The 27,280-nt window shown below is 42.8% G+C and overlaps 1 protein-coding gene across 5 annotated transcripts in view; it reads right to left on the reverse strand.

Moving 5' to 3' along the window:
• Positions 1-11: 11 nt before the first annotated feature.
• Positions 12-27,280, reverse strand: part of ENOPH1 (enolase-phosphatase 1) — a 65,718-nt gene continuing 38,449 nt past the window's right edge. For 2 of the 5 annotated variants that reach the window (XM_066280263.1, XM_066280264.1), the window contains 5 exons: positions 20,947-21,048; positions 19,544-19,746; positions 17,236-17,368; positions 14,738-14,861; positions 8,149-9,567 (listed from right to left, as the gene is read on the reverse strand). In XM_066280263.1, the coding sequence (XP_066136360.1) occupies positions 9,428-9,567; positions 14,738-14,861; positions 17,236-17,368; positions 19,544-19,746; positions 20,947-21,048 (702 nt within the window). In that variant the 3' untranslated portion in view covers positions 8,149-9,427. Of the gene's footprint in view, positions 2,074-8,148; positions 9,568-14,737; positions 14,862-17,235; positions 17,369-19,543; positions 19,747-20,946; positions 21,049-27,280 lie in introns of those variants that run through there. The other 3 variants (XR_010731924.1, XR_010731923.1, XR_010731922.1) reach the window with 3 other exon arrangements.

A 27,280-nucleotide genomic window follows, 5' to 3' on the forward strand; every position in this document is an offset into this window, starting at 1 on the left:
GTGAAGAAAATAATCAAGCAGAGACTATTCTGTTAAAAAGGTATCTTACTGTAAATAGTCCAAGGTGACATTTATTATCTTGGAATACTGTTTTTGGGGTTTTTTCATTTTTATATTTTAAAATTTTGATCAGAGAACAAAGATTTATGAAGTTCTCTGCTACTCTATATGATCCAAATTACACAGCTTTTGGTGATGCACTGTACACTTTCTTAAGAGCATATCTTATGATAGCACATGTTAGCAGAATCAAGCAATGACTGGCATTATTCATTGGGATCTGACCACTAAATAAAATTCTTTTATGCAGAGTTGTGATTTGTCTCCTACTCTAATATCTTTAATATTGAAGCATGTGTAAATTCTGTAAGACAGTATGCTGTGTTTTCCAGCAGTAACAACCAAATCTGATCTGCTGGACACCCAACTGGATATCCTACAATTCACTTCAATTCTGACACTAAGTACCCAGGGTTGCTGTCAGACCCCACAGGTTTAAGGAGGTCCCATAAGACCACTCTCACTTCAGATGCCAGATACAACTATTGAGTTCCAGGTTACCCACACTTCCTTCCAACTTGGTTATCAAATTAGGGAGTTCCCACCACTCCCTTCACTGTTGATAATTTGCTAGAATGGCTCACAGAACTAAAGAACACACTTGACTGCCGTTTGCCTATTTATTATAAAGGTTTAACTAGAGAACAACCAAATGGAGGAGATGAATAGGGCATGGGAGGGTGGGGAGGCACTCAGGGGCAGGCCATCCTCCCAACATGTTGATGTATTCACTGACCCAGAAGCTCTCTGAATCTCACTGTTCAATAGTTCATAGGTCTCAATCTCCAACACTCTCTCAGACCCCCTTTCTGGAGGTTGGTCAGGTCTAATAATCACTTGGCCTTTCTGTTGACCAGCGGCATCCTCAGGCTACCTAGGAGCCCCACCCACTTTATTAGCATAAGCATGGGCTTATTATGAATAAAATACACTCTTATCAAGAAATTCCAAGCCTAACCAGGTGGTAGTGCAATGGATAGAGCACTGACCTGGACACTGAGGACTCAGGTTCAAAACCCAGAGTCACCAGCTTGAGTGTGGGATTGACATGACCCATGATTGCTGGCTTGAGCCCCAAGGTCACTGGCTTGAGCAAAGTGTCACTGCCTCCCCTCACCCATCAAGGAACATATGAGACAATTAATGAACAACTTAAGTGATGCAACTATGAATTCATGCTTCTCAACCCTTCCCTTCCCCTTCTTTCTCTCTCCCCCTCCCACAGCCATGACTCGATTGGTTCATGAGTTGGGGGGTGGGGGAGGACACTGATGATGCCTCTGTCTCAAGTGCTAAAATAGCTTGGTTGTCGAGCAACAGAGCAAAAGCCAGATGGGCAGAGTATCGCCCCATAGGGTGCTTGCCGGGTGGATTCCAGTCTGGGTGCATGCAGAGCTCCCTGGGAGTTAGGTACCACAGCTTTCTGCTATGAGGCCAAGACCAGGGAATCTGCATTTAGAATGAGCAGCCCTGGAGGATCTAATGCAGATGGCCCAGAGAACGAAGTGTGAAACACTAAACTGTTTTTAGTAGTCTAGCTAAGCCTCCTAAAGAAGCAAGTTCCTTGCGTGGTTGAGAGAAAAAAAATTTTTTGGTGTTTTTAATGTTAACATTTTAAAGGTTCAATCGTTTTTTATTTAATGGAGAACTGACAGTGCGGTAGTTTTATTACCTGTGTCATTTATTGAATTTTCTTTGCCCCTGGTATGGAAAAGTAAAAACCTTTGTGTCCTGAAATGTATAATCTATCTATTATAAAGGAGCTGGACAGCCACTGTTTGTTTTATTTTTGTCCTTAGGCATTGTGTCAGGATAGGATGGGTTTTGCTATTCCAAGGTAAACCTTATAAAATGAAAGTTCATTTTTCAAACTAGATGTCTATCCAGGGTTCACAAAGGGGCTCTGCTCATTGCTGACTTGGGCCTTGGCTTGTAGAGGCTTCAACACACGCTTCCTAATTTCCGACAGCCAAGAAAATGCGGCAGACTGCTCACCGGTCCTTCAAGCTTCTGCTGGGAAATGACACATCATTTAGCTTACATTTCATTGGCTAGGGCAAATCACATGGCTGTATCTGAGAGCGACACTCCTATCATCTGCCTAGAAGGGGAGAAACATTTGCGAACAACCTAGTGACTACCACAGGCTTCACATTTAAGTTTTTCAGACTTCCTTGGTCGTTGTCATTTCCTTGAAGTGGAGTTCCAAAAACTCGGTGAGGAACCACCCGTCATCATACAGAAACCGAGGAAGGTAGCAATCTATGGGGATAGGGCAGAGCACCGAATTATAAGTATCAAGAGCCATCCAAATCATAATTAAATTAGAGAAATGTTATTCCATTGAGCCGAAGGACTCAGCCATTTCTAAAATGTGGCAGTAGTGGGAGCCAACAGTTTGGGAGAAGAGAATTCCACACATGCAATAAGTTTATTTTCACAATCCTAAGTTCCACATGAGTTCAGATTTCCTATTAACACTCCTCAAAGGGTTCCAAGAAACAGCAAATATCCACATTTGAAGTCCAAAGGACAGAGTGTGGGTAAGAACAGGCAATGTCCCTCGCTGGAAACCAAAGATCTTATCAGCATAAAACTTGCTTTTATTTCCATTTTCAGAAAGGAGAAGCCCCAACTGGCTGTCGCCAACCCCTCTCCGAATTCTCCCTCTACCCCACTCCAGGCACGCTCTTGCTCCTACCACTTCCCTGGAACTGCCTTCCTTAAGTTCTCCAAAGATCTTGTAAAGTTAAGTACAGAGATCAGTTTTTTTCATACTTTATCTAGACCCATAAGCAACACTTTATAATTTGATCACCCCCTCCCCATCACCCTGCTTAAAACATCTCCCCTTGGCTTCCACAGCATCGTGCACTCTTATTTTGCCTCCTGCTTCACTGTCCACTCCTCAGTCTCCTTTGCTGGGCCATGTCCCCGACATCCTCAAGTCAGTGTGCCGACGACCCAATCCTCGAACTCTTCCTATCTACGCTCACTCTCTGTGTGGCTTCATCCAGTCTAGTTTTAAATACTGCCATATCCTGACCTCTCAACTTCTCCAGCTCAGACCTCTATCCTGAATGCCAGACCTGTACATTTGACTACCTTTGTGACATCTTCACTTCAAGGACATCTCAATTTTAACACATCCTGATCTTATCCCTTTAAAAAAGTCATTCTTCCTAGAGTCTTCCCATCTAAGTTAGGGACAACTCACAATCCTTCTCTTTTTTTCTTTCTCTCACACCCCGCATTTGTCAGCAAATGCAGTTTGCTCTATCTTTAAATTATACTAGAATTTGTCTACTGCTACCCATCTGGTACAAGCCACTTCCATCTCTCCTGGACTTTTACAAAAGTCTACAAGTACTGATCTGCTTCCATTATTCCCCTTTCAGACAGTCAACACAGCAATCACAGAGCTTCTATGTTTACTTCTAAGATGCTTATGGTTTCACGACTTACGTTTAAGTCTTTTATCCATTTTGAGTTTATTTTGTGAATGGTGTAAGTTGGTGGTCTAGTTTCATTTTTTTTGTAGGTAGCTGACCAATTTTCCCAACACCATTTGTTAAAGAGACTGTCTTTACTCCATTGTATGCTCTTATCTCCTTTGTCAAATATCTATTGTCCATAAAGGTGTGGGTTTATTTCTGGGTTCTCTGTTCTGTTCCATCGATCTGTGTGCTTGTTCTTATGCCAGTACCAAGCTGTTTTGAGTACAATGACCTTGTAGTATAACTTGATATCAGGAAGTGTGATACCTCCCACTTTATTCTTCCTTTTCAAGATTGCTGAGGCTATTCGTGTTCTTTTTTGGTTCCTTATAAATTTTTGGAATATTTGTTCTATATCTTTGAAGTATGTCATTGGTATTTTAATAGGAATTACACTGAATTTATAAATTGCTTTAGGTACTATAGACATTTTAATGATGCTTATTCTTCCTATCCATGAGCACGGTATATGCTTCCACTTGTTTGTATCTTCTTTGATTTCTTTTATCAATGTTTTATAATTTTCTGAGTACAAGTCTTTAACCTCCTTGGTTAAATTTACTCCTAGGTACTTTACTTTTGTGTTGCAATAGTGAAGGGAATTGTTTTCTTAATTTCTTTTTCTTACAGTTCATTGTTAGTGTATAAAAATGCCTCTGATTTCTGAATATTAATTTTATATCCTGCTACCTTGCTGAATTCATTTATCAGGTCCAATAGTTTTTTGACTGAGACGTTAGGGTTTTCTATGTATATCGCAGCAATGTATTTTCTGATTTATCTCCACAGGCAAGTGAAATAAAAGACAGGATGAACAAATGGGACTATATCAAACTAAAAAGGTTTTGCACAGCTAAAGACAATAAGAACAGAATAAAAAGACAAACCACACAATGGGAGAACATATTCAACAACCAAATTTAAAAAGAACTTGTAAAACTCAATACCAGGAAGATAAACCAATCAAAAAATGGGCAAAAAAAAAAAAAAAAAAAAAAGAATAGACACTTCTCCAAAGAGGACATACAGATGGCCAATAGGCAGATGAAAAAATGTTCTACACCACTAATATTAGAGAAATGCAAATTAAACCACAATGAGATATCACCTCACACCAGTTAGAATGGAGCTCATCAACAAAACAACACATAATAGTGCTGGCGAAGATGTAGAGAAAAGGGAACCCTCCTGCACTGCTGGTGGGAATGCAGACTTGTGCAGCCACTGTGGAAAACAGTATGGAGATTCCTCAAAAAATTAAAAATCAAACTGCCTTTTCACCCAGCCATCCCACTCTTAGGATATATCCTAAGAACACCATATCACTGATTCAAAAGAAGAAATGCACCCCCATGTTTATGGCGGCATTGTTTATAATAGCCAAGATCTGGAAACAGCCCAAGTGTCCGTCAGTGGACAAGTGGATTAAAAAGCAGTGGTACATATATACAATGGAATACTATGGGGCTACAAAAAAGAAGGAAATCTTACCTTTTGCAACAATATGGATGGACCTGGAAACTATTATGTTAAGTGAAATAAGCCAGGCAGAGAAAGAAAAATATATGGGCCCTGGCCGGTTGGCTCAGTGGTAGAGCGTCGGCCTAGCGTGCGGAGGACCTGGGTTCGATTCCTGGCCAGGGCACACAGAAGAAGCACCCATTTGCTTCTCCACCCCTCCGCCGCGCTTTCCTCTCTGTCTCTCTCTTCCCCTCCCACAGCCAAGGCTCCATTGGAGCAAAGATGGCCCGGGCGCTGGGGATGGCTCAGTGGCCTCTGCCTCAGGCGCTAGAGTGGCTCTGGTCGCAACATGGCGACGCCCAGGATGGGCAGAGCATCGCCCCTGGTGGGCGTGCCGGGTGGATCCTGGTCGGGCGCATGCGGGAGTCTGTCTGACTGTCTCTCCCTGTTCCCAGCTTCAGAAAAATGAAAAAAAAAAAAAAAAGAAAAGAAAAATATATGACCTCACTCATTGGAGGAATCCAATGAACAATGTGAACTGAGGAACGGAAGGAATAGAGGCAGAGGTGGGATCAAAGGGACCAGAGGAAAAGGGGATGAGAGGATGGGATCAGAGAAGGGAAAGAGATGAATGAAATTATATATACATAATACAGCATTATAGGGAACAGGACAGCAAATCCTGGAGGGAAGGGGGGAATTCATTAGGGGGAAGCGGCATGGGGGAGCCGAGGGGAATAAGGGATGGGTGGAGATATATTCGGTGGGACACTTGAATCTATGTAAACACAAATTATAATTAATTATAAATTAAAAAAACATGGCAGGGAACAAGAGGGAAGAATATTAGTGGGTGAATTTCATTCGATTACTGCCATTTTTTCAAAAGTACTCTGACTCTTAAAATATGCTATTTCCTTTTAAAGATAAATGAACTATATGTACTTTCTCTTAATGCTCTGCTCCATCTGCTGTATCTGGCGGCCTCAGGCTTTGTAAGGTCTCTGGAGAAACAGCACCATCTGCTGGGCAAAGGCTCTGTGCAACTGTCTTGACACCAGACCAGTAGTTCTCAACCTTTCCTTGTACACAATGCTACACTGGACCCGTTAGGCTTAGCAACCAAGGCCAGCCTTTCAGAAGGCCAAACAAGAAGCTCTACCACTCCAAAACTGCTAGGACGATTAGAGAAGCCAATCTGTCTGAGGCTTTTCTTTTAAGAAACCAACTTGGGTTTTGACTCAGGATTAAAAATCTGCCATTGTGGGAAAGAGCAATCTGGATTAACAAACAAATGAAAAGGGCCACAACCTCAAGGGGCCGCAGGATGCTGAGAAAACTTAGTGCCTTTGTTCTTCTGAAAACTCCAGAAGCGAGATTCGTCTTTCCATACTAAGGGCCATGAGTTTATCTGGATTTTCCTCCTAGCTGCTCGCTACCCACTTTCTAGGCAACTTCTTCCCTCGTGGCCAGTCTCCTTGAAGACTCAAGAATCTTCCTAAGATCCTGTCTATCACACTGTGAATGAGTTTCTTAGGCTCTAAGAAATAGGCCCCTCACCTTTTCCCCTTCCTCCTTCCTTTCACACCCCTCTTTGACCAACTTGCTATCGTCACCTTCTCTTTAATTTTTGACTTTATTTCTATCTTCAATTACTCAATATAAACTCGTTTTTCTAGTACCTTTTTAGGAAAATCATGGACAGTACATGCCTGTTGCTATAGACGACTACATGTTTCTGCCCCAACAAATGCACATATTGAAACTTAACCCCCAAAGGGATGTATCTGGAAATGGGGCCTTTGGGGGGCCTTGACAGAGCCCTCAGGAATGGGATTTTAAAACAAGCCCTTTTAAAAGAAGCCCAAGAGAGCTCTTCGTCCCTTTCACCATGTGAGATTACAAAGAGAAAACTGGTCTATGAAGAAACCGGCTCTCATCAGACTTTAAGTATGCAACAACATGATCTTGAACTTCCCAGCCTTCAGAACTGTAATAAAATTTTGTTGTTTATAAGCCACGTGTCTCTGGTATTTTGCTACAGCAGCCTGAATCCACTAAGACACTGCTCTACCTCAGTTCTCCACTGGCAAGATATTGAGTACCATTGCTTTTTCTTAAATTCTTTTCTAATCCAGACTCTGATGTGTACTTTTCTCACTTCTTCCTTAGTTTTCCAATTATTCCTTTACTTTCATTGAGACACCTTTTTCTGTTATCTTGTGAGCTTTTTCAGAAATTGTATGAAATGGAACCTTTTATTATCATTTGTGGTTTTATCATCATTTACAACTCACTCCCGTTTCTAATATTATTCTAATTCATTCCCAACCACGACCAGTGGCTCAGTGGATAGAGGGTCTGCTGGGCATATGGATATCCCAGGTTTGATTCCTGGTCAGGGCACACAGGAGAAGTGACCATCTCCTTCTCTCTCCTTCCCTCTCCCTCTCCTCATGCTTTTCCCCTCTTGCAGCCACTGGCTCCACTGATTCAAGCATGGCCCCAGGTGCTGAGGATAGCTTGGTTGGTCTGAGTGTGTCAGCCTCAAGTGCTAAAAATAGCTCAGTATTTGAGCATCAGCCCAGACAGGGTTGCCGGGCAGATCTTGGTCAGGGCACATGCAGGAGTCCATTTCACTATCTTCCCTCTTCTCACTTAAAAAAAAAAAAGAATTTCCCTTTTACTACTCTTCCGTATTTCCAGTTCTTAGATTTTTTAATTAGCTACTAGAAGATAAAAATTATTAACATAAAATTTTTTATATTCCCTGTCCTTTCATATTTGAAAGGCTACTTCCTTCTTATTCAAAGCATTTCCAAAAGTATTACTCCAGAATTCATTAGTTTTTCTTGATTAATTAGAATAACTGCCTCCTTCAAGCATTATCCTATATACCTCAAATGTCTCATATTCTGAATGTTTACTATCAAAATGAAGTAACTAATGAAATTAGCCATGTATGTATACCTACCTCAAAAAAGTTAATAATTTTCCAATAGCATTCTATTAAAACAAAAACGATTAAGACAAAAACAAAAATAAAATCCTATTTTTCTCAATCTTTACAGTTTCTCTTTTGATTACAGCAGTATGTGGTGTAGTTCAGGGACCTACATAAAACCAAGCGAAGAAGAAAATGTGTTTATTAACTACAACATGAAACTAACATGACATCCCTTTAGAATTGAGCAAGGAGAAGTAATGCTGCTATAAAATTCACATTTCTCACATTCATTTTGAGGAAAATAGCACATGGTAGTGCTCTTCCAGGTCTTATAAACTGATTTCAGTAAACTTTATTTTTTTTTTAATTTTCCTTTTTTTTTATTAATTTTTAGAGAGGAGAGAGTGAGTGAGAAAGAGAGAGAGAGAAGCGGGAGGGAGGAGCAGGAAGCATCAACTCCCAGATGTGCCTTGACCAGGCAAGCCCAGGGTTTTGAACCAGCAACCTCAGCATTCCAGGTCGATGCTTTATCCACTGCGCCACCACAGGTCAGGCCAAATGATTTCAGTAAACTTTAAAAAAACAACAACAACAGTATTAATAAATATTCTCAAACTGCTAAGAAGGAGTTAGAAAGGCAACTATAACATCTACAGTGATAATAACTGACAGGATCAGAACTGTTTTGTTAAGACTATAAAGATGTTGACACTCATGTTTCTGTGTTACCTGATACATCAGTGCACCCTTTTCAGTGACAAGGCAGCTGCCTGCTGAGGGTGCCATAATGATTAGCAAGTTTCTTAAATAATAGACATTTGATTAATCAGGACTCAAATAAGCTTCTTTTCCTAATTTTGTCGCTTTTGGAGCAGAAATAAATAACTGTCTTTTGTACATAAGGTTGCTAATATTTTGAAATTCAGCTGTTGTAATCTTTTTTCTTTTCTTTTTTAATTCAGTGAGAGGAGGAGAGGCAGAGACAGACACCCGCATGCGCCCTAACTGGGGTCCACCCTGCAAGCCCTCAAGGGGCGTTGCTCCATTGCTCAACTGAGCTCTTCTTAGTGCCTGAGGCGGAGGCCATGGAGCCATCCTCAGTGCCTGAGGCCAATTTGATCCAATTGTGCCGTAGGAGGGAAAGAGAGAAAGAGCAAGAGAGAGAAGGGGGAGGGGAGGAGTGGAGAAGCAGATGGGAGCTTCTCCTATGTGCCTGACCAGGAATCGAACCCAGGATATCCACATGCCAGGCTGACACTCTACCACTGAGCCAACCAGCCAGAGCAGCTGCTGTAATCTTCTAACTCATCATTAAAAGGGGAGATGAACTATTATTAGAATAAGTCGTTGAAATACTTCCAGTTTACATGTATGCTTAAAGTTCATTCCTCTTACCAGTAGAATAAAACTAGACTACTGGGATAACTCTGAGAAGACAGTGGTCTCCCTTGGAAACCCTCCTCTAGGCAGAGGAGGGCAGGGACAGTTCGCTGAAGGATGTGATGAGGCTGTAGTAAGTCTTTTCATCATCCGTCAGCCCTGCGTTGCCAGGCCTCACCACCACGGCTACATGCACATCTGCTTCCTCAGCAGCACTGGCCTCTGTGAAAATGAGAAGATGTGTCGGAAACGTTAAAATATGACCTGAGATTTGCTTCAAGTAATCAGAGGAATGTGGGAATGTAAGAAACAAGTCTGGCCCTGATCTGATAATTGCTGAAGCTAGAAGATTGGCACATGGACGGTTACTCTATTATTCTCTTTTACATAACTTTTAATTTTTCTGTAATAAAAAAATTTCAATATATAATTGTACTTGACAGACTAGAATGGCAATGTATCCAGACTGCAAAGTTTTATTAAGTACACACGGCAGAAGGGCAGAGCCATGCTCTGTCCATGACTTTCCTCTATTCCCTTCCACTAGTCCTACAAAGAACTGAGCTGTTTCCCAAAGGGCAGCCTGGCAGGAAAAACACCAATCAGACAGATACGAGACAAGTGGAATGTTAGGGCCCAAACAGGCTGAAATACCTGCTCTCACTTCCAGAGCCCAAACGTGTCATGACTAGACTGCCCATCTTTTTTCCTGGTAAACTCCTACTCTTTGAAATTCAACTCAAATATCTCATCTTCCACTATTACAGCATCCTATGTGCTCCTCTAACATCCTATATTTAGTTCTATTGTGACAGCATTAATGGACAGTTATTATCGTTGTCTCTCTCCTCCCTCAATGGACTGCATGATAGATAGAAATAAAAATAGAACTAATAAAACGAGGTAAACTAGATATTACAGGAAGTATCTCTAAAATTATTGGGTTACATTTCTCTCCATTTTGATTCCATCTGAAAGAGTAACAACTAATATATTAATTTAGCACCTACTATGGACCAGGTACTGCTCCAAGAGCAGAGAACAAAACAAAGCTCCTCCTTCATGGAGCTCCCATTCTCATCTAAACCTTCGCAACCCCAAGGTAGTTAGTATCACTATCCCCACCTCAGCTATGGAAACTGAGAGCTAGCAAGTGGTAAAACTCAAGTTGGAAATTGTCCATCTGACTCTGTGATCTGTGCTCTAGAAGAAGGGTCAGCAAAGAGGGCCTGCCACTTGTTTTTGTAAATATAATTTTATTGGAACACAACCATGAGCATTCACTTGTGTTCTATTTATGGCTGCTTTCGCACTCTAAGGACAGAGTTGAATAGTTATGACGAAGGCTGCATGGCCTGCAAAGCCTAAAATATGCACTCTCGGCCCTTCGTGGAACACATTGGCCAACTCCTGTTCTAGAGTACTACCAGCCTTAGTGTGATCCATGGACCAGCAGTGTGGGAGCCACCTGGCGGCTTGTAAAAACTGAAGACGCTCAGGTCCCCAGGGTGGAACTGCTGAGTTAGGATCTGCAATTTAACAAACGACACCTCTGCCGAGGGTGAGTTTTGATCGGAAATTTCAAGGAAAGAAAACTGGCAAGAGAGGAGGCATTCTAGGCAGACATAAAATACATGTGTGACTATTGGAAGAATGGAACAAGTCAGTGTAGGAGACAGGACACAGGTCAGAGAGAGTGTGCATATTTGGATAGAGAGCAAAACTGAGGAATAACCTGAAACGCATGCTACGGAATCTAGATGTGGTATAAAAAAAAACTTCAGTGGTTTCGCAACCTTTGGAAAACAGTTGCAGCACCTGAATGGACTAAAGGACGGCAGCGTTAAGAGAGATACTAAGTTTCCAGAGAGAGTAAATGGAACAGAGCTGCCTTCCTCCTACTCACCTCAAGTGTCTATCTTCTGCTCTTCCTGGGAAAGAGCTGTCACCTTCCCAGGGCAAAAAAGTGCTAACCAATCCCGTCCTCGGTCAAACACTGCACATGCCATTCAGTCCAGCAGAAGAGGCCGCTGCCTCCTGCTCCCTTGCCAGTTTCCAGCTCAAATGCCTCAAGCAAAGCTTTCCTCCTATCTAGCAATCGGGGATCTTCCCTCAGCTAAGCCATCACGATCTATGCATGATGCACGATCCACAATCCAACAGGAGACTTGACACTAGCTAATGATTGTTCCACATTCAACATCTTACCTAGATAACCACCAGGCAAGTTTTGTTCCTAGACATCTAATTTGCTCTATTCATATAAAGTCGAGACACTTCACTAATATTTGTTGACTTAAAACTCTGGATCTCTAAAAAAACAACAACAACAACAACAAAAAACCCAACTCTGGATCTCTTTTCTTTCCCCAAAAGGAAGAAAGTCTTTCAGTTCTCCCAATATACTTGGGTATTATTTGGGATATCACTTAGTCTTCCACTCTGCCTTGGCAACGGAAGTCTGGGCACGTGGTACCAAAACACAGGATCAGAGATAACAGACAAGAGTGAGGCAGGCAGCCAGCTGCCTGGCCCCGGCCCAGCTACAGATGGGCCCAGTTCTGGCTCTACTACGGGGCGGGGCCTGGCAGAAGTCTAGGGGCAGGAATAAAACCTTTTTGTGGAGAACTCGGAGTCAATTTCATTGTGAGGCAACTTGGGAATCATCTCTACTCTCTAAAAAGAATAGGAATAATTTCTGGGACTGCAACCTAAGAAAATGGCTTAAGGGAAAAAAGAAAGATCTGAAAGTATAGATGTGCTATGATGGCAATTAAGACAAAAAATGTGGTTAAAAACAAGACTGTGAAGAAACTTTAAGGGGTCTTAGGTGGGGGATAGGACGAGTGGGGATCACAGAATGCTCAGGACAGGATGACTGGGGGGGGGGGTCCTGCCACAGGCAAATCCTTAACACTAAGCTGCAGAAATTTACCACTCAAAATGCTAAGGAAATTAAATATAGGACAAACCACAAGATTTTCATCTCCAGCAGCTCCCTTTATGTGAATGATTAAAGAAAAGCCATTCACAGATGAAACCAGACTAACTTACCAGAACAAGGCCTGTCTCCATAAAGAGCAAAATTATCATTACTCACAGAAACTGCTGGCACATCCCTAACCTATACAGACAGTAAAGCACCCTCCCTACCCCACCACTCTAAGCCCCCCCAAAATCGTTACTGTATATTGTGGCTCTGAATCAGTAAAAGGCTTTTTTTTGATAGGCGAACATTTACAGTTCAAAGTAGAGAGCAGGTGGAACCCTTGCTGTTACGGCTAACATTTGGTGACAGTACATTTATGTGGCTTGGTACCTAGTTACACAATGAACCTGAAGCAGCGTGTCTGTGCATCTGTCTGCCACTCACCTTCAATGCAGTCAGACGTGCAAACAGAGCGCTTTACGAGATGCAGAAAAATGAGATACGATTTGTAGAAACCTTTAGACTCTTGAAGCTGACGCGAGCCAGGGAGTGCAGGGCAGGGACTGATCCCCACGAAACACTGTCTACCTAGGTCAAAAATTCCGGTCTATGCCTGACCTGTGGTGGCGCAGTGGATAAAGCCTCGACCTGGAAATGCTGAGGTCGCCGGTTCGAAACCCTGGTCAAGGCACATATGGGAGTTGATGCTTCCAGCTCCTCCCCCCTTCTCTCTCTCTGTCTCTCTCTCTCCTCTATAAAAATGAGTAAGCCCTGGCCGGTTGGCTCAGCGGTAGAGCGTCGGCCTAGCGTGCGGAGGACCCGGGTTCGATTCCCGGCCTGGTAAAAAAAAAAAAAAAAAAAAAAAAAATTCCGGTCTAGACTCACCAGGCTCTGAGATTTAACAAAGGTATTAAGAATTACTGAATGTCTACTGTGTACCAGGTGAAATTAAGCCTCTTTTACTCCTTTTACTGTGAAAAACATGTAACTTCTCGAAGGCATCAGATGACCTGTGCTGATTAAGATTTCTTTTTCAAAACCACTTAGCAGATTAGTAGTCGCTTCCATATACCTGCAATTTTCCCCTAACAGACCCAAAGGTCAAGGGTCAGCAGTAAAAAAAGTATGCTCGTACACACGAACACAGGTAAGACGCCTCTGCCAGCAGCCTGGATCCTAGCTCTGAATGTCCTAGTGAATGAGGGTGACTTTAGCTCTGTGACAACAGACAGAGGGCTGAAGGGAGAAGCAGTGTTTACAGGTACTGACGCTGCCTCTGAGGGGCCCGGGAGCCACGTGGAGCTGACTGTGTACCCCTGGCCCTCGGCCTCCTCCCCAACACCCTTCCCCAGCCTGCCGCACCGACAGGGTGCTGGAGCAACTGCACAGTACAGAGCTGTTTTGGGGGTAGTGGAGGGTGAAATTTAAAATCCAAGGGGAGTGGAAGAAACAAATACATAGATCTACACTCAAACACAAGTGCAATTATAAACACACCAAAAGGAGGCCTCTGGGAGATGCACAACTCTAAGGAAAATGACCATGCAATCAAAACCCGGGGTCAGGCTGGGAAGTGTGGGCAAGCCGTACCAACAAGGGGCTTTCAGGTAAGAAGGGCAGAGGTCACCTTCCCCAGCCCCCTCTATCTCTGTGCCTGCGGCTTCCTGTTTTCCTTCTTCACCACTCTTTCCTGCTAGAATTCTGTAGAGGACCTAGTCTTATACAGACTCTTGAGTGCATGTTTTACATTTGGTCAAACCACTCTTGAAATTACTTAGATTACCAACAGTATATATTGTTTTGCGCACGCAATCCGTAAAGTAATAATGTATCTGCTAATGTACCATATAAAATAAAGTGGGCCAAGTTGGGTAAAAAAGACTCTATCTTTGAACAGGTGAATCATGAGAGGTGCCTAGGGGACTGAGACTGTCCTCGGGAAGGCAGGGATGAGGCTCCCAGTCCCCGCTGGGCAGTGTGCATCAATCGGAATGACTATGAGGCAGAGTCATTTCAAACTACAGAGTCTTCTTTCTCTCTTTATTGGCTGAGTGTGTATATGTGATCTCACTGTACTAGATATATTTGATGCAGGTCCACTGTGACTTTATTGTCCTTAACTAGACATGCACCTACTGTCATATTTTTGCTTGCATGCTCATTCCCACAGTGTCACTTTTAAGTTATCCTGCTTATTTCATCTGTGTGCACAGGTACAGAGGAGTGGTAGGGGACCATGGATAAGGAGTTAAGATGAGAAGAATTAGTCTTTCCAATGCCATTTCCCCACACCCAACCCCCAAGGATGGGTAAATGGAGAGGGAGTTGAGTTGGCTAGTTCACTGCTTCTTTTATAAATTTCTTATTTTTCAAGGGTCCAGACATAAACTTTCTTTAAAGAGGCAATGTGTTTGCAGTGCCAGGCTCAACTCCCCTCATGGAGTAAGAAGTCAGATTACTCACCTCGAGTAACGTCTGTCAGAAACAAGATGTTGTTGGTCGAGCATCCAATGCTGTTCGCAATCTTTCGGTAACTCTCACTCTCTACTTTGTGTCCAATCTTGGTATCAAAATGACCATCAACGAGCTGAACACAGAGAAGGGGAAGAATGACGCTCTCAATACACTTGTGATCTGGCCCCCTTGTCTCTCATCCCTTATCTCTGACACACACAACAATCAGAGTAAGCTCACTCAATACGTAACTGACAATCTTCCTTTTTTTTCTTTTTTAATCTTTTTCTTTAGAGAGGAGAGAAGACTCCCGCATGTACCCTGACTGGGTCTACCCAGCAACCCTTGTCTGGGGCTGATGCTATAATCAACCGGGTTATCCTCAGCACTTGAGGTTGATGCTAGAGCTATCCTCAGTGCCCAGGGCTGAAGCTTAAACCATGAAGCTCAAACCATTCAAGCCACTGGCTGCGGGAAGGGAAAGAGAGAAAGGAGAGGGAGGGGAAGAGAAGCAGATGGTCGCTTCTTAAGTGTGCCCTGACTGGTGAACAAACCCAGGACATCTGCACACTGAGCCAACGCTCTATCCACTGAGCCAACTGGCCAGGGCCTGAAAACCTACTCAATGGGGATCTTAGTGAGGCTTTGTGAAGTACCAAGGTTTTATAGCAATAAACATTCAAAAGGAGAAAACTATTGCAACTAATTCAACATATATAAGATCATTTTATAAACTGCTTTTCTTTCATCAGCATTACTTTTTTATCCAAACTCTTTTGGATAAAAGTACATGCCCTACTTTGTACCCTTAAAATATATAACATTTGCACTCAAACTAGTTACTGAACTAGATTTCTCTAACCTGCCTCATTAATAAGCTGTTACTTGACTTTCCAGGAACTTTCATTTTTTGATTAAAACGTTCTGAAATTCTACCCAAGAGCTAGTATATACCCTTGCTGTCTTAGAAATAATTGGGCCAAATGTGTACCCTGCAAATCAACCAACAGTGATTAAAATAAATCCATACTAAAGATCAGATTTTATAATGTGACCTTTTAAATATGTATTTTCAGAACTTTTTTTTTGTGGCAGAGATAGAGTCAGAGAGAGGGACAGACAGATAGGAGGGGAGAGAGATGAGAAACAACGATTCTTCGCTGCGGTTCCTTAGTTGTTCATTGATTGGTTTCTCATATGTGCCTTGACTGGGGGGGGGGCCTATAGCAGACCGAGTGACCCCTTGCTCAAGCCAGCAACCTTGAGCTGAAGCTGACGACCTCGGGATCTCGAACCTGGGTCCTCTGCATCCCAGTTCGATGCTCTATCCACTGCGCCACCGCCTGGTCAGGCTCAGACCTTTTCACAAACTAAAAAACAAGCCTAACAAGCACTCAAAGACAAATTAAGGTAATAAAAATATTATAACTTTTTAAATTCTAAAAAGATTGGTTTTGTATATTTTTTCTCTCAAGTCTAACCACACTTAGTAACTGGAGAATAAATTTTTTATTATCGAACTCATTACATAATTATGGTCTTTTATACCAGAGAGAGCATAAAAGACATTTGCATCTATTCAGAGGACAACGGCTACTAATAATTTTAAAATGTTATTACTGATTTAATTTTTGATTTAGAATAAAAAGCATGAAAGTACTAAAATGAGAACTCGACAATCTCCAAAGCCAGTGTTCTCTGTATACAGAAGTAATTCAATAAGTATTTATTTTTAAAAATAGTTGGTTGAGTGACAGCACCAAGTTCAGTGTGTACTGAGTGAGCGTTTCTGTTTGAAGCCCTACAGGTATTCCCTTCCTCCAATGACCACTCCTCTTCCAGGGGCCGTGGGGATGGTAGGGTAGAAGAATGAATAAGAATTTCTCATGAACAAATCTAACAGGTGGTCTTAACTTATAATGTTTAATAATGTACCCAGTTCTCTTACACAGAAATGCTGGTTCTGCTAAAATAAAAATCTATATCTCTCCAAAGTACCAGAAAACAATCAATCCTCGTTGTACTCTGCTGCATTCAAGAAATCTATTTTTTTTCATATAGTGGCATCTATCATTATTTTACATTTTACCTGCTACTTAAATGTCTTTGTTAACTGTATTTTATATATTGTTCTAGTACTACCATCACCATCACCAGAATCACTTAGGGTGAATGTTTAAAAATGCAGGTTCCCGACTCCCCACCCCAGCCCTGCCAATTCAGATTTGCTGGAAAGCAGGGCTCAGGGCTCCACATTTTTAACCACTCCCCAGGTGACCCCTATGCTTGACAAAGTTTAAGAACCTTGCTGCAAAGGCTGATAACAGAAACATTTCGCCCTTGCCTGTAACATGTTCCCCAGTTTTTCTACTTCCCCTTACAACATGCTTAGCATATATAAATACAATTATCTGAATGCTGATTTAGCTGTAACTGTAGCGTATTCCTTTAACATTCATTATTTCATGCTTTAACAGTGTCAAAGACAAAGTAATCATGTAACCTACCTCAAGGATGTCTCCCTCAGTAGAATGCCCAAACAATAGTTTCTGCGCCTCTACACTCCCTGAAGAATAAATATACACCTTCATCCCAGCCTCTCGCCACTTCCTGACTGCTGGAACTACATCTTCAAAGAACCTATAGGGAAAACCAAGTTAAAATGCAGAAACATATTATCTAGCAGGATGAAAGTCAGTCAAAATTGTTGTCGCAGTTTCTCTATTTGTGCCCAAATGATCGCCACAAGAAGTAACTCCATGAGACTGTATCTGCAGATCTGATAAGGGTGTCAGCGGAGTTCCAGGATCACCACAGAGCAGAATAGCTTGGCTGGAGAGGAGGACAGTTTTTGATAGCCCTGCTAATGATAGTCAGAAGTGATTACAGATAAAGGGAGCAATGAGAAAGTGATGTTTTAAATTCCCAAGTAACTCAGAAAAGCAAACAATAATATTCTATTATTATTTAATCATTGATGTAATGTATAAGAAAAGGTTAATTTATGTCCAGTGTGCCTTAAGAAAGCGTGGGAATGCATTAAGAGAGATTTGCACCCAAACAAAAGAAAAAATGTTTAGGGGCTCAAAGCTACTAATCTTTGATTAGCTAGAAAATGGAACTATATTTCTTGAGAACTAAGATAACCTAAAGTTTTACTATACAGGAAAGAAAATTATGTAACAAATCAGATAAGAGACTTATACCATCTCACTAATCAGAAAACAGTGTCTGGTTTTCTGATTCCTGACATTGTCCTGTTTACAATTTTATGGCATATTCAGTGGTGAAAATATCGCAGGAGATGGGTGAAAAGTGAAGCACAAGGAAGTTGGGATGTGGAGCTCGCCATCCTTCAAAGATTAACTGAAAAATGTTGGAGAGGTCCTCTACTGGGTAAAACAGCTTAATATGGTACACTAACTGAAGAAACCAGCACACATAATTGTGAGTTACTCTGTGTGTTATTTTGTACCCACAGAGACATAATTTTTCCATGTTGAATATGCAGATTGTTACTGCACCAAAGCAGGGCTTAGAAGCGTAAGATAACTTATTTCAGGTCCCTGGTTTTACTGAGGAATCAAGACCAAGAGAAAGAAGGGCTAAGTACTTGGAACATAGTCTCCTACCTCCACTCTTGAGTGTTTTACAAAGCTATCTAGCTGATTTTCCCAGATCATTGGACTATACTACAATTCCAGTGCATCCTTCAAACGGTGGAAGCCCCTTATAAGGTACATACAGAAACTGGCATCTTATTTGCAAAAAACAAAGGAAACAACGGCAGCTGGAAACAGTCTTGGGTCTTAGGGTTTACATCAGCCAATGGCTTAAAATCCTTAGTAGCAGTGTCTTAAGAGTTTCTTAGCAGCACGTGACTTAGAAATCTCCTTAGCGAGTATTCTCAGGAAGTCCACACCAAGACAAAGGGTCTGTGGAAGTTGCTCAAAAGAGCACAGAAAAGAGTGGCACTGCTGATACTGTGAGTACCCCCAAAGGGACAAAGTGCATAATTTTATAGAGCTCTCATTTCTCTAACACAAGAGAAAACAGGTCATCTAATGGTTCTGGGAAGCAGCCCAATAGGGCTATTACTCTTATGCAAAGGTTCAAATATGACTTAGTTCAAGAAAAGTTATCATTGTCTTAGAAGCTATTTTCAAATTGGGATTAAAAGTTCTTCAACCAGCCTGACCAGGTCGTGGCTCAGTGGACAGTGTCGGACTGAGACACAGAGGACCCAGGTTCGAAACCCCAAGGTTGCCAACTTGAGTGTGGGCTCATCTGGCTTGAGCACAGGGTCGCTGGCTTGAGAGTTGGATCACAGACATGACCCCATGGTCGCTGGCTTGAGCCCAAGGTTGCTGGCTTGAGCAAGGGGTCACTTGCACTGCTGCAGCCCCCGGTCAAGGCACATATGAGAAAGTAACCAATGAACAACTAAAGAGCCTCAAGAGCTGCAACAAAGGATTGATGCTTCTCATCTCTCTTCCTTCCTGTCTTGTCCTGCTCTCTCTCTGTCTCACACACACACACACACACACACACACACACACACACACACACACACACAAAAAAAAAAAAAGATCTTCAGCCATCCCACAAAGCCAAACATCAGGTTTGGGGAATTTGGCTGGGTGAAATGTTTTTATTCCTAGCTTTGAAAAAGCAAAACACTTACTTGTTAGAATAAAAGAATGTTGACTGTATCTATTTTACTAATCATGCAACACTGGAGGGAGAGCACTAGTGGAAAATGTATTCGGTTTGGAAGCCAGTGAAATGTTCAGAGTCACAGGAGCAGCTACGTACTCGGCTTTCACGCGCCCCGCTGTGAACGCTGCCCTCCACATGTGGCCCTGCAGCTGTTTCAGTGCCGTGGTCTTTCGGTCCAGAGACATCTGCCAGCACACATTATCTACCACGGCCTGGATTGTCTGTTGCAGGTCATCTGCCCCATTCTCAGATGCAGCAGGGATCGGAACAGCCCCATCCAGGAGGGAGTCTTCTTCAGCCTTCAAGTCATAAACAACATGAAGATTGTTTCTTAGTTATTTGAAAAAAAGAATATTGAAAACAAGACCTGAAAACCAAGGTTTCTCCAACTATCATTAGCACCAAGCACTGTTACAAATTAAAAGTATCCTACACTTTAGGGCTGATCTGAATGATTCCTAAAAGAAACCGGAGTATAATTAATAACTTACTATATAACTAACACTGAAATTTACAATGAGAGGTATGTGTGAAGAGAGGTGGCACATGATAAAATGACACAGTAATCAATGCTTTGTTGATTCACTTACTAGGATTGATAAACCAGGACTTTAATTAAATGTGATCATTTCCTCTGCATATTATAACTGAGGAAAAAACAAAGAAAGCCTTTAAAATTAGTTCATGCCTGGAATTCAATGAAAAGAAGATAGTGAAGTAAAGCCTTCAGCTGGTTCACATTCAGTCTCTTGCCATCTCCCACATCTTACAGAAACTCTTAACAGCTACTGGAACAACCACAATGTGACAGCACCTATGTTCAACCTCTAAAGACTCAATGATTTATATCCTACAATGAGGGAGTATGCAGGCATGTTTTCACAAGACATTTGAGACAACAAAAAAGGTAAGGGAGGGGAGTGTTTCAAACTAACCAGAGTTATCTAGAAAATCCAAGAAATCTAAATATCACACGCCCATAACGGATATGACTAACATTAAAAAATCCAGAGCATTCCACATTGTCCAATGTAGAAAATTAACTAGAAGATTACTGCCACAGAGTGAGCTCTGCACAGCATGTAAGATCTTTGCCACTGAAGCAATTGTAATAGGAAAAAATACAAAAGAGGAGTTCCGTAGCACACAACGTGGAAGGGGAAAAAAAGAGACTGAAAACGGCACACGACAGAGCAGAATAGAGCACGTGAGAGTTGGATGGGTAGGAGAGCTGGGCCTCGTTTGAGCTGAGGAAGGGGTCTGGAGGCGAGGTGTGGGTGTGAGGGGTAGGAGCTCCAGGCTGGGCTCAGCCAGCGCTCATGCCAGGAGGCAGAAGAGAGTGGAGAATGAAGTGATGAGGTGCTATCACTTGGAGACATTAATGAAAAATGCAAAAAGACAGCACAGAACCTTTTGCAGGGGCCTAAGCATAAGGCTCCAGCATCTTTATTTCTAAGACACTTGGGAATATAGGAGCAATGGCATAGTACTGTCCCGACCTGTTTTCTCAGGAGACTGACGTCCTGCTGGCACTCCTCTTCTTCCCAATGTGTCTGCAGATAATCTTTAACATTTTCTTTGATATAAGGAAATAAAATGTCCTGGTAAAAGGGTAGAAGAAAAAAACAAGAATTAGCTTTAGTCATCTGCATGAGATCAAGTTCTTCAACAATCTCACCTTAGCTAATTGTAGTAAATTAGCCACTGAAAATATGAAAATTGCAGCTGCAGATATATGAGTGAGACAAACAGAAACCAAGAAATAAATGAAGTAGATAAGAATCAGTAAACTATGCCCCTGGAACATACCTGTTCTACCTTTTCTTTTTGTAAATGAAGTTTATTGGAGCACAGCCACCATCATAATTACATAGTATTGATGGCTACTTTGGGGATACAACAGCAGAGCTGAGTATTTATAACCAAGACCATATGGCCACAAAGTCCAAAAATTTACTATTCAGCCCTTACAAAGTCCGCTGACTCCAGAACGAGATTGCTAGACCACAGGTCCTTGAGTGCTGGGACCAAGGATATGCCGCTATGTTGCTTGCCGCTGTAACCACAATGCACCCCACAGCACTCGGCACATGTACCTCACTCAAATATCCACTAAAAGGATGGTGTCCATGCGAGTGCTGTGCAGGAGGCGCAGTACAGAGTTGCAATTACTCACGGATGGATTTCAGGGGAAATTTATTATGATTAATAACAATAAAAAATAATCAAGGTAAAATCAAAAGTGGTTTGAACTTTTATGGGTAACCTAAAGTAGAATAAAGAAAAAGAATCAATGCAACAGAAAGCTACACAACATCGCCAGATAGAGACACATCAGCCTAAGCTCCAGAGCAGGGGTCGGGAACCTTTCTGGCTGAGAGAGCCATGAACGCCACATATTTTAAAATGTAATTCCGTGAGAGCCATAAAACGACCCGTGTACCTTATGCATTATCCAATAAAAATTTGGTGTTGTCCCGGAGGACAGCTGTGATTGACTCCAGCCACCCACACCATGAACATGAGCGGTAGGAAATGAATGGATTGTAATACATGAGAATGTTTTATATTTTTAACATTATTTTATTAAAAATTTGTCTGCGAGCCAGATGCAGCCATCAAAAGAGCCACATCTGGCTCGCAAGCCATAGGTTGCAGACCCCTGCTCTAGAGTAATAAATAGCTAGTTAAAGCAACAGACTAAGAAAAGAGAATTACGAGTATGTACAAATCCCACCAAACTCTGCAGGAACACACCACCAGACTGGGAAGCAACAGCCTGGGCTCCAAAGTCGGCCACAGGCCTTGCACATCCACAGGAAGAATTCTCTAGCACCTCAGGGGTGGTCTAAGACTACCTATTTTATGGGAAAATTTTGGCTGGAGGCTGCATAACCTCTAGGAACAAAGAAAGGTCACCACATTCTGGAATAATTAACTAGGCCAGCAGTCAAGTGATGAGAACATCCTCCCTGGTTTCCAGAAGAACTACTGCAGGAGTCTCATCCTACCCTCAGTAAATGACTCAGTCATTCCTGCAGCCATTTTTTTCTGACCCTTATTGTTCATGTTCAACTGCATTCAAATTCATATATATATATATATTAATTTTAGTGAGACGAGGGGAGGCAGAGACAGACTTCCGCATGTGCCCCGACCACCGCATGTGCCCCGACCAGGATACACCCTGCAAGCCCACTAGGAGGTGATGCCATGCCCAGCTGGGGCCCTTGCTCCACTGCAACCGGAACCATTTTTTAGCACCTGAGGCAGAGGCCATGGAGCCATCCTTAGCACCAGGGGCCAACTTGCTCCAATTGAGCCATGGCTGCAGGAGGGGAGAGGGGAAGAGAGAGAGAGAGAGAGAGAGAGAGAGAGAGAGAGAGAGAGAAAGAGAGAGAAGAGGGGTAAGATAGAGAAGCAGATGGGCACTTCTCCTGTGTGCCCTGGCCAGGAATCAAACCCAGGACATCCACACACCAGGCTGACACTCTACCACTGAGCCAACTGGCCAGGGCCCATATACTTTTTATATACTGTTCTTCCACAATGCATGACAAATGTTTTTTAAAAAAACACCTGATCACTACGATTCCACTTATTAGAATACTATTGTAAGGCTGGTGGCCATCACCGTCATGGCCATGCAGGTTTACACTGGATTTGGGTAGATGGTAAAAGTGTGTTAAGGCACCAAAAAGTTGCAAAATTAATACTGATATTTTAGGAGGAAAGGTCAGGCTTTCTGTCCCGTCCTTTCCTTGGGGAGGGGAGGGAGAAGAATGTGGAAGCTTCCTGATCTACAAGGACAAAGGGTCATTAAGTTTTAACTATAGAATAAAGGTTGTCTGAGGAGCTTCTTTTCCCTATCAGTAAGAGACAGAATTTACATACCAGCCTACATTGATTTTGGCTCTTTCTCCCTTCCTGGAATCCTGAAAGTAACATACCTCCAGGCAAAGGAGGGAAGATAGACACTAAAAGATTTGTAAATGTCTTTGATTGTATTACCTTGAAAGTTTTAATGTTCTTATGAAGCCCCTAAACAAATGTTATAAGCTTGTGTCATGATGTCATGCTCCCCCCAGACTGTATGTGATCAAGGGTATATAACCAGCCTCTGAAATGCATTTGGTGCTCATGATTTGGGTCTGCAATGCCCTGTGTTAGCCATATGCGGCTGGCATATTTAATAAATCTCCTTTCAATAAAACCCTTCAAAATTCATCTGGACTTTGTGTCTCTACGTATACCTGCAAAAGTGAGGTACAAGTACTTTACAACAGTGGTCCCCAACCCCCGGGCCATGCGGACCGGTAGTGGTCCGTGGGCCATTTGGTACCGGTCCATAGAGAAAGAATAAATAACTTACATTATTTCCATTTTATTTATATTTAAGTCTGAACAATGTTTTATTTTTAAAAAATGACCAGATTCCCTGTTACATCTGTCTAAGACTCACTCTTGACGCTTGTCTCGGTCACGTGATACATTTATCCGTCCCACCCTAAAGGCCAGTCTGTGAAAATATTTTCTGACATTAAACCAGTCCGTGGCCCAAAAAAGGTTGGGGACCACTGCTTTACAAAACCACCAGCCTCAGCAGGGTTCCCAAGCCCCTCAGCACTCCGTTTTTTTCTAGACTTCCCAGCAAAACAAGCTAGGTCTAAATATCCCTTCTCAGGCAAACAATAGCAAACAATCGCCCCTCCCCATGGAGAAAGCAATCTGCAGTATAGTATGCCGCCCTGAGGGCAAGCACCTGCAGCCTTTCATAGACTATACACACAGTGCACTGTCCAAATACAAGCAAGCAAACTTAACACTTGTTTACCCAACAACTCTATAAGAAAGTGATATGTGCCTGACCAGGTGGTGGCACAGTAGTTAGAGCGTTGGACTGGGATGTGGAGGACCCAGGTTCGAGACCTCAAGGTCGCCAGCTTGAGCGCAGGCTCATCTGGTTTGAGCAAAGCTCATCAGCTTGAGCCCAAGGGCGCTGGCTTGAGCAAGGAGTCACTCAGTCTGCTGCAGCCCCCCCCACTCCCGTCAAGGCACAGGAGAAATCAATCAATGAACTAAGGAGCTGCAATGAAGAACTGATGTTTCTCATCTCTCTCTTCCTGTCTGTCTGTCCCTATCTGTCCCTCTCTCTGACTCTCTCTGTCTCTGCCCGCCCCCAAAGTGATATGCAAAACAAGTCAGAAACTGTCAGTAATCCATGCATTGGGAAGATGATTTCTCTTAGGTTAAAAAGTTTTACATTCACTTGCAATTGTAACATATGTATCTTTTCAAGTGAAATATGGCACTCTCAACAATTATTTCAGTGTCTACTATATACCAAGATATGCTAGTCCTAGAGTGGGGCATGGAGAAATGGACTGAAAAGATAAATAAGTCACAGTCCCTATTCTCAATAAGTTTAAGAATCTAGACGTTGAGGTGGCAGGTTGTTGGGCAAACCAATGTGTTTCAAGTGTGTTTAGGTCTGCTCGCTTGTACTGGGGCAGCACCACGTGTGTGTAGTCTATGGAAGGCTGCGGGTGCTTGCCCTCAGGGTGGCAGACCACAAATTGCCGACTGCCTGCTGCAGTGGGGAGGGGCGGCTGTTTGCCAGGGAAGGGGTATTTCCACCCCACCTGTTTTGCTGGAGAGTGCTGAGGCTGGTGGGGGCCTGTGAGTCCAGAGAATGAGTCTGTGTTGTGGAACTGAAGACGAGTAGAGTCGGGGCTTGGGAGCCCTGAGAAAAAGGGAAGCAGTTTTCCCTGCCTGTGTGCTTGTCCGCCATTACAAGACTCTAATAAACAGAATGGCCCACCATTTTCTGGCTCCACAGTTCCTTTACTGTCTGCCCAAATCCAATATGAACCTGCATCTGCGTGGCCACGGCCACTGGCCTTACACAGGTAAACAAAGACTTATACTGGGGTACAATGGGGAAGACTAACAGAGTATGAACAGAACACTGTGTGAACTCAGGGTATAATGGCTCTGCCACAGTCTTAGGAATAGAGTCTAAAAAAACATGTTGTGAACGTAGATCCCAAGTATATAATTCAGAGTAGGTCTTCTTACATTATAAGAGAAATTCCACAATCAAGTTGAACTCAAGAAGTCAACTAGAATTCATTCACTCATTTATTTATCCAAATATTTACCTAATGTCCGATACAGGGCAGGCCCTGTGCTAAGAGCTGGAAATATAACTACGAACAAAAACCACACCGGACCACTAATCTCAAGGAGTAGAATCGGACCCTTTTAGGGGGTCCCGTAAGGGCAAACTATTTTTATAAGGACACTAAGTTATTTGTCTTTTTCAGTTCCATCTCTTCAGGACTATGTAATAGTTTTTCAGAGCCTATACAGTCTGTGTTGTGGACCTGAAGACTTGAGTCGAGTCGGGGCTTGGGAGCCCTGATATCACAAGAGATCCAATGCAGATAAGAGAATCCAGATGTCTTCAATAGCTAGACAGTGAAGAGGAATACAGAACATGTGAAACAACGCCACTCTTCTAACCACGTTTTCCAAAACAAAAAACTTGTTTTGTGAAAACATAATTTACGTTAAAGTAATGAGATTTATTGTTGTTTAAAATAAATGAGTATTTTAAAATTACTGTTTTAACTTCTAATAAGGTAAATATTGGTCAGTGTAATCCACATAAATAAAAGTTCTTTGGTTCCTCAGTCATTTTTAAGAGTGTAATGGAGGCTCTGGCAGGTGGCTCAGTGGATAAAGTATTGGCCCAGTGTATGGACGTCCCAGGGTCGATTCCCAGTCAATCACACAGAAAAAGCAACCATCAGCTTCTCTACCCCTCCCCCTGCAGCCAGTGGCTGGATTAGTTTGAGCACAGCCCCAGGTGCTCAGGATAGCTTCACTGGATAGCCTCAGGCACTAAAAATAGCTCAGTACTCCAGCATTAGCCCCAGATTGGGTGCCAGGTAGATCCTGGTAGGGGTGCCTATAAGAGTCTGCCTCCCTATCTCCCCTGCTCTCACCTAAAAAAATAAACAAACAAGAACAAGGGTGTAAAGGAATCCTGAAAACAAAAAGTCTGAGAACCACAAAGTGAACAGGATTAACACAGAGAGGACCAGAGGAGAGACCGTTCCACACAGAGAAAACCCTGTGGGAGGGAACGGTTCTAAGTAGTCACCTGATCTATGAAGCATTTAAATCAGAGATTAAGACACAGGTTTTCAAATATTCCCATACCACCTTGAGGTGTACAAAAGGCCCTGAAGGTAAGCAATCCTACTCCTTGCAAAGAGGGCTCACTAAATGTAATAATAAGAACGGGCTCCGCGTGCGGAGGACCCGGGTTTGATTCCCGGCCAGGGCACACAGGAGAAGCGCCCATTTGCTTCTCCACCCCTCTGCCACGCTTTCCTCTCTGTCTCTCTCTTCCCCTCCCGCAGCCAAGGCTCCATTGGAGCAAAGATGGCCCGGGCGCTGGGGATGGCTCTGTGGCCTCTGCCTCAGGCGCTAGAGTGGCTCTGGTCGCAACATGGCGACGCCCAGGATGGGCAGAGCATCGCCCCCTGGTGGGCAGAGCATGGCCCCTGGTGGGCATGCCGGGTGGATCCCGGTCGGGCGCATGCGGGAGTCTGTCTGACTGTCTCTCCCTGTTTCCAGCTTCAGAAAAATGAAAAAGAAAAAAAAAAAAAAAAAAAAAAAAGAACGGGCTCCAATTCCTGAAGCTCCAGCATGTGCCAAACAGAGCACCCACCTTTTCTGATTAGTATTAACCAGAACCTGCCTTCAGCTCAGCTTTGTGGGGTGTAGGGAACATATTACAACCACAGATCCAAGCTTTCTCCC

This window comes from Saccopteryx bilineata, chromosome 5 (genome assembly GCF_036850765.1).
Source record: "Saccopteryx bilineata isolate mSacBil1 chromosome 5, mSacBil1_pri_phased_curated, whole genome shotgun sequence".
Classification (NCBI taxonomy): domain Eukaryota; kingdom Metazoa; phylum Chordata; class Mammalia; order Chiroptera; family Emballonuridae; genus Saccopteryx; species Saccopteryx bilineata.